At 40.2% G+C, this 8,322-nt stretch overlaps 1 protein-coding gene across 1 annotated transcript in view; it reads left to right on the top strand.

The window, feature by feature from the left end:
* Window positions 1–8,322, top strand: part of LOC101846557 (V-type proton ATPase catalytic subunit A) — a gene marked incomplete in the record, with an annotated part of 25,774 nt that overhangs the window by 9,920 nt on the left and 7,532 nt on the right. The window contains 8 exon segments of the mRNA XM_013090986.2: window positions 299–436; window positions 1,277–1,428; window positions 2,264–2,426; window positions 3,088–3,196; window positions 4,368–4,605; window positions 6,179–6,386; window positions 6,958–7,017; window positions 7,632–7,726. Of these exon segments, the coding sequence (XP_012946440.1) occupies window positions 299–436; window positions 1,277–1,428; window positions 2,264–2,426; window positions 3,088–3,196; window positions 4,368–4,605; window positions 6,179–6,386; window positions 6,958–7,017; window positions 7,632–7,726 (1,163 nt within the window).

Here is an 8,322-nt window from a genome sequence, read left to right on the forward strand (position 1 = left end):
AGGGAACTGCTGCTTTTTCCTTACTATTGTCATTTTCCTCTACTTCTTTTGTATTTTCGTCACACTCTTGTGACTGCTATTTACGAGGTGCCTTGATAGTCGAAGCAGACCTTGTGCTGTTGAAGCTAGAGAGGTGAGCAGTCTAAGTCTGATTCCCTGTAAAGACTTCTCTGTTGACACCCACCCCTTGGCGCTCATATGACCTTATGCAGTTGCGAGCGCCGTAAAACCCGCTACTATTAAAAAAAACAAAAAAAAACAAACCCACTTCTATTGTTTCTGTGTCGCGTGTCCCCAGGTTGGCAGCCACATCACGGGAGGCGACATCTACGGCGTTGTCTACGAGAACATTCTGGTCAAGCACAAGATCATGCTGAACCCCAAGGCCATGGGCACAGTCACGTGGATGGCCGACCCGGGCTCTTACAACATCACCGTGAGTGGGCAGGGCCGGGGTCTTTTTCTGTGAAAATATTCTTAATTCTTGTCGCTACATTCTTTTTTGTTGTTGTTGCCGAAGGAAGGATTTGGGAAAGTGTAGTGTGCATTTTTATTTCATCATTAAGTGGGTGTCTCTTACATGGCTCTGTCGTAAATTTTAAATGGGGTCAGACGGTAGTGATATTAAAGGAAAACATTTTAAAAATGGTGACAGTACATATTTGAAGATGCATTAGAGGTTCCATTTAAACAGGGACATGCTAAATAATTGCTTGTGTGAAAAATCTAGGTTAATAACTTTTCTCAGATGACCTTTTGAGATTTGGTCCCAGAGAGGTCACCGCCAGTGCTGATGAGAATTGTTTAATTTATTGGGCAATTAAAGAAGTCTCACATGTCCAACTGTTTTGAATTTAGAAGTTGTCAGGCCTCAAATCTGCTGAATCGTGTGAATATGAATTTCTAACTTTAGTTGTCGTAATGACTTGATCTCTTGCTTTGTTTTTTTTCTTCCTGATTAAATTATACTTGCGACAGACTTGTTCCTCTATGTTCTGCACAGAATGATCAACAAGTCTACTTTTTACTTCACTGAGAAAGAGTCTAGTGATTCCAACATTTTGAGAAAACCAGGCATATCCAACACCCAGGGATCATTCCACTGAGAACTGCAACTGAAATATGCAATGTTTGACTCATGATAAAAGATATGTGCACACCCTTTACCTATTCATTATGGAAACTTTATGTATCAAATGCATGTTTTGTGCCATGTGATGTGGGCCAATGGCCTTAAACAGTGAATAAACTTACTTACTTTCTTTCTGATGCACAGGAACCCCTGCTGGAGACGGAGTTTGACGGCGTCAAGACCACTCACAGCATGTTGCAGGTGTGGCCCGTGCGACAGATGAGGCCTGTGACGGACAAACTGGCCGCCAACTACCCACTGCTGACCGGTCAGCGTGTGCTGGACGCTCTCTTCCCGTACGTCTTTGACCTCTGACCCAAGAATTATTAGTTTAGAAATTAGAAGGCTTTATGTTTTTGACCTCCGGCCTGGGAATTGTTGGATTAGAAATTTCAGTTGAAATTGTTTCAGACGGCCACCCATTGTCGAGGAGAAAACTGGCCGTCTTGGAAGGTTTAACTGGACAGGGATTGCTCTTCTGACAAAACTAATTGAAGTGATTTAAATTTACTGCCGTCTTTCTTTGCTTGCGGAAAAGATCCTTAATCATGACTTGTTGTTGATGTTTGAGCAGAAGTGAATGGAATACAGTAACGGTAAATAATTAATTCACTTAATGCTATGGACAAGTTCTCACGAGACAGACCCCTGCCCACATGCAGCCTAGTATGAAGACGTTCTGATTTTGATAGATTTGTAAGTGACTTAATTTGGACATCTTTGTAGTTTGGTTAATTTAAAATTTTTTTTTTTAGGTTTTTAAAAAATTGTATTTATTTATTTGTTGTTGTTGTTTTTTTTTTGGAGGGAGTTTTGTAGGCATTTCCTCTCAAAAATCTTTGGAGATACTTCAAGCTCTAGTAATCAGCAAATATATTAATATTACAATTGTTTAGCGGGAATCCTTATGTATGCAGGATCAGTGAACTGTACAGTTTGTGGTAGGGGCAGAGGATGAACATTTGCTCTTGTTCAGCGGACCCTCTTACCTATCCCTCTGGTATTAATTATATATTCTAATCTAAAGGGGGAAAAAACAAAAAGCAACATATGTTCTCTGCCGTTGCTTGTGTAGACAACTGTCATATTTTTTTTCTCGACTTGTATCCCCGCTCCCTTCCCTCCCACCAGGTGTGTGCAAGGCGGGACCACGGCCATCCCCGGCGCCTTCGGCTGCGGTAAGACTGTCATCTCCCAGTCCCTGTCCAAGTTCTCCAACTCTGACATCATCATCTACGTCGGTTGCGGCGAGAGAGGCAATGAGATGTCCGAAGTATTGAGAGATTTCCCCGAGGTGGGTCCTGGCTGCACCTGTCGTCCTTGTCTTGCCACCTTTTTTAAAAAAATGTTACTCTCAAATTGTTCCTATTATTCTTCAGCTTTTATATGACCAACTTCTGTTGCTTATGCCATTATATACTTTGATAAAACAAATCTTCTCGATCGTATCACACTTGAATTCCAGCAACCATGATATACTGGGCCGTCCTGCTCAGTTGTAAAACAATTTTACTCATACCATCTGTTGTGACCTTTGACCCATACCATTCTCATATCTTGTCATTCTGTTGTGACCTCTGACCTATAGTCTGCTGTAACCTCTGACACATACCATTCTGTTGTGACCTCTGACCTATGCAGTCTGCTGTAACCTCTGACACATACCATTCTGTTGTGACCTCTGACCTATAGTCTGCTGTAACCTCTGACCCTTGTCATTCTGTTGTGACCTCTGACCTATACAGTCTTCTGTAACCTCTGACCCTTGCCATTCTGTTGTAACCTCTGACCTATACAGTCTTCTGTAACCTCTGACCCTTGCCATTCTGTTGTGACCTCTGACCTATACAGTCTTCTGTAACCTCTGACCCCTTGTCATTCTGTTGTGACCTCTGACCTATACCGTCTGCTGTAACCTCTGACCATCACCATTCTGCTCCCCCCCCCCTCTACAGCTGACCATGGACGTGGAGGGCAAACAGGAGAGCATCATGAAGCGTACAGCGCTGGTGGCCAACACCTCCAACATGCCTGTGGCTGCCAGAGAGGCCTCCATCTACACCGGTAAGTGGGACGTACTTTCTTCGCCTTCTTCTTGAGTTACCAAACACTATAAGAGATCAGATAAGATAAGATAGTACTTTATTATCCCAGAGGGAAATTTTCCTTGGCTGTACAGGACCGTAAAAACACATGCAGGTATACATATAAAAAAATGTAAATCATATATATTACTCTCATTAAAATTCAATATGAAAGGAGAAATAAAGCTGACAAAATGTACATTTACATTAAATGCATACTTCAACCACATGCAGTAATTTAAATACTAGACCTTTGGAGTTATATATATATAGAGAGAGATACATACTCTAAGAGCAACACTCATCTATGCTCATTCTGACAAAAGCCTTATGCTAGATGGTGAAAAACTTCTTTTATATCTTTCTTTCATTGTTTTTGGAGGTACATATCTGCCGCAGGCGGTTGTTCGTTGGTGATCTACTAAAGAAATTTGCGAATTCAGAAGGTGTTGCAAACAAAATGTTTAAAGGAGGGCTACTGTATCGGAACATATTTGGCAACTCTAATTGTGAATGAAAAACGTTAACGAAAAATGGAATGGACAAAATTAAGGGAGAAAAACAGTGTAGAGTATACACCTTGAAATTAATGGGCAGATCTCTTTTTTGGGGGGTTTCAGAAGTAATTTGGTGTTATAAGCTTGAAATTTATTTTCAAAGTGCAGTATTGGGTACATTCAGTTCCATTCCAAAAACAGCCTGCTGGTTGTCGGCGTACGGTACTCTGTATTAGGCTGTGATTAATTAATGCATTTTTATTTTTGGGATCCTGTGATTCCTTGGTTGTATTTAAAATTTTTAAAAACAAACAGCTGCATGTGGGTGGTTGGCGGGTACTCTTGTGTGTTTGGCTCCTTCTTTCCTATCAAACATGTATCATCATTATCTTTCCTCCTTTTCTTTGTACAAGTATGTTATTCTTTAGTAACACCTCTAATATTTGGCAATTGCATAGCTTATTTGTGTCTCAAGTGCCATAATATTTTTATTATCAAACATCTGTTTTTCCTATCTCTCCTCCTGTTTTGTGTATATTATTACTCTCTTGTGACACCTCTAATCCTTGTCACTTGTATGACCTAATCGTGTTGCAAGCGCCATATAACTTTTACTAAAACAAAACTAAACTATCAACCGTCACCCTGCTGTAGGTATCACCCTGTCCGAGTACTTCCGAGACATGGGTCTGAACGTGTCCATGATGGCCGATTCCACGTCCCGATGGGCCGAGGCCTTGAGAGAAATCTCTGGCCGTCTCGCTGAGATGCCTGCCGATTCTGGCTACCCAGCCTACCTGCCCGCCCGTTTGGCTCACTTCTACGAGAGGGCCGGCCGCGTCAAGTGTCTGGGAAGTCCCAGCAGAGAAGGATCCGTCAGTATTGTCGGAGCGTGAGTTGTTCTTTTTTTCTTTTTTTTTTTTAATCATCCTAAGTTTTTAGAAAGAATGGTTTTTCTTTGTTTCCCCCTTTTCCCCCAAAAATAAGGCTGTGAAAGTTCACGTCAGCTCAGTTCCACAGGGCACTGGGCGACTCAAATCGCGAATTCAAACTGTGAGCAAAAAGCAGCAAAATGGGCAAGACATGAATAATAAAACAACAGCATAGTAGTATTTGGTTTGGTGTCTTCTGAGAAATGATGGGGAAAGCTTGTTTTTTTTCTTTTTTGTCTTTCTTTCTTTTCCTTTTGTCTTTCTTTCTTTTTCTTTTTTGTTTCCTTTTGTCTTTCTTTCTTTTTCTTTTTTGTCTGTCTTCCTTTTTCTTTTTTTCTTTTCCTTTTGTCTTTCTTTCTTTTTCTTTTTTGTCTTTCTTCCTTTTTCTTTTTCTATTTTCCTTTTGTCTTTCTTTCTTTTTCTTTTTTGTCTTTCTTCCTTTGTCTTTTTCTATTTTCCTTTTGTCTTTCTTTCTTTTTCTTTTTTGTCTGTCTTCCTTTTTCTTTTTCTATTTTCTTTTTGTCTTTCTTTCTTTTTCTTTTTTGTCTTTCTTCCTTTTTCTTTTTCTATTTTCCTTTTCTCTTTCTTTCTTTTTTTTCCTTTTGTCTTCCTTTTTCTTTTTCTATTTTCCTTTTGTCTTTCTTTCTTTGTCTTTTTTGTCTGTCTTCTTTTTTCTTTTTCTATTTTCCTTTTGTCTTTCTTTCTTTTTATTTTTTGTCTTTCTTCCTTTGTCTTTTTCTATTTTCCTTTTGTCTTTCTTTCTTTTTCTTTTTTGTCTGTCTTCCTTTTTCTTTTTCTATTTTCCTTTTGTCTTTCTTTCTTTTTCTTTTTTGTCTGTCTTCCTTTTTCTTTTTCTTTTTTCCTTTTGTCTTTCTTTCTTTTTTTTCCTTTTGTCTTTCTTTGTCTTTTTTTTTTTTCCCCCCTTCTTGTTGCTTGTTGTTGTTGTTGTTGACGTGCTGGGTTTAACCCTGCCTGCACGGTGACCATGCGTTATTTTGCTGAAACAGCAAGTCTTGAAGTGGTTATTGTTCCGTTTTAAACCTTTCCTCTCACAACTTACATCTTGTTGCATGCAGTGCCAATCTTTTGATCCTATTGATGGGAAATCGGAAATGGCCGCCTCCTAGCATGCGTGTAGTTGGAGAGCGCCATTGGTGGATTCTACTTTTCCCTCCGTTGCTTTTAAATTTATTTTTTTGTGGTTTTATCAGCCCATTTTGTCTTGCTTTTTCCTTGTAGTAAACAGCGATGCCAAATCTCTGGTTTTTCCGGCTTTTTCCGGTTTTTTTCCTACACTTTCAAAGGAAAGGGGAATGGTAAGAGAAATGTTTTTGTTTGCTCATTTAAAGATTTTACAAGGTTCGTTTTAGGTGAGGTGTGATGCTCCGCTCATTTTCCGTTTTTTTTTTTTTTTTTTTCCAAAATCATTTGGCATCCCTGAGTAAATGATGGATATTGTGTTGCTGTGCTTCCGTTTACTCAAATTCAAATGTGTACTGTAACACGACACGATACTTCTGTCTTCGTCCTCAGCGTGTCCCCGCCCGGTGGAGATTTCTCCGACCCGGTCACCACGGCCACGCTGAACATCGTGCAGGTGTTCTGGGGGCTGGACAAGAAGCTGGCCCAGCGCAAGCACTTCCCGTCCGTCAACTGGCTCATCTCCTACTCCAAGTACGAGCGCGCCCTGGATGAGTACTATGAGCAGCAGTACCCAGACTTTGTCCCGCTCAGGAACAAGGTCAGTTGGTTCTGTCGCCCGGGGCAGCTTGCTTCTTGTGGCAGACGCAGATTTTTAAAAACGAAATAATGTAAAATAAAATGTTTGAAAATAAAATAAATAATTATGTTTGAAAATAAAATAAATAACTATATTTGAAAATAAAATAAAATTTCATGTTCATTATTCATCCTTGTGCGGTAAATTTGGTTTGTATAAGAAAAGCAAATACAACGCTTAACTGCAAAGTTAATTAATGTGACAATTTGGTTTAAAAGGCATACATGGGTAGAGACTTGGAAACTTAAATCGTCTATAGTGATGAAATCACTGTATTACAGTTGACCTGATTGGAGCTGTAGTCAGTGTACAGAGGAAGGTTTGGAGCATGGTCTAATGAGATAAAGACATAATATTTCTTCCCCCCTACACACACACTCACACTCACACACACACACACACACACACACACACACACACTCCCTTCATTCCCCCTAAAAAATGACCCTTGCTTTAGTTGCTGTCATGTTAGGATGGTATGATGTGTGCTGCATTGTAGCTATATTTTTTCTCTCCTCTGTTTGATCCACAGTGTAAGGAAATCTTGCAGGAAGAAGAAGATCTTTCCGAAATTGTCCAGCTTGTGGGTAAGGTGAGTGTCTCGATTCTCTCATGATGCCGGACGTCGTCCCGAAGTCTGATCCACGTCTGCTCATCATTGTAGTAGTGATAGCAGTAGTGGTAGGAGGCTCTGAGGGATAAGTGGCGGCCAGTCCGTCAATAGTTCCTGTCTGTTTTTGACTGCATTGGTGCCAATTCTTCCGGGGTTGTCTGAATTTTTTGCATTTTATTTTAGTAAAGATTATTCTTGATACAAGACGTGATAAACGATAGTATCTGTAAATTTTTACTCTTCCTATTCGCATTGTCACAGAGTACAAAAAGTTCGTTAATTTTTTTTTTTCTTCTGGCAGTTGGTACCTCAGTGACTGCCAGCTGTTTTTAGTTTTAGTAAAAGTTTTACGGCGCTCGCAACTGCAAAGGTCATATGAGCGCCAGAAGATTATTAGAGGTGTTACAAGAGAGTGACAAACATAAAAAAGAAGAAGGGAAGATAAAGACGATAGAAGTTTGACAGGAAAGAAGAAGCAAACCACACCAGAGCACCTGCAAACCACCCACTCTGTCAGCTGTATGATTTCTGAAAAGTTTCCCCCCTTTATGTTGTTCATTGTAAAACGTCCCCCTTCCTTTTTCACTCTTCAGGGTTCCCTGGCTGAGTCAGACAAGATCACTCTGGAGGTGGCCAAGTTGATCAAAGACGATTTCCTGCAGCAGAACGGCTACACACCATACGACAGGTGAGTGTCTGAGCTAGAGCTGTTCACGCTCTCACACACACACACACACACACACACACACACACACACACACAGTGGCACATACACCGAGACACTTACCTAAAGACGCACACACACACACTGACACTTGCACACACACTCACAAACACGCACACACACATACACACAAATACTCACGCTCATACACTTGCACACTTTTACACATAACACCAACAGGTGAGTGCCAGTGCTAGAGTTGTCCACACGTACACATAATATATGCACAGACCTCTCTGTCTTCTTTTTCCCTGCACAAAATGACAGTCATCTTGTCGATGCGCTTCCTTTTACTTGAACAAACAAACATTTGTGTCTCTCTCTGGTTGTCTCACTTTTTCCCTGTACTAAATTGGGGCGAGAGAGATAAATTATTGTTATAAGAATTAGTTCTCGTGTTCTTTGTATTATTGTAAAGTGTATAGAGCACTTTCGTTTCGGAAATGTGTTGTATAAGGGAATCGTATTACCATTGTTATTTGTATTATTACTCCAACAAACAAACTTAATCCTTCAAGTGTGCATGCGTGCAAGCCTAGCAATTGATCCTGAAATGTCTT

Source organism: Aplysia californica, unplaced genomic scaffold (assembly GCF_000002075.1).
Source record: "Aplysia californica isolate F4 #8 unplaced genomic scaffold, AplCal3.0 scaffold01773, whole genome shotgun sequence".
NCBI lineage: Eukaryota > Metazoa > Mollusca > Gastropoda > Aplysiida > Aplysiidae > Aplysia > Aplysia californica.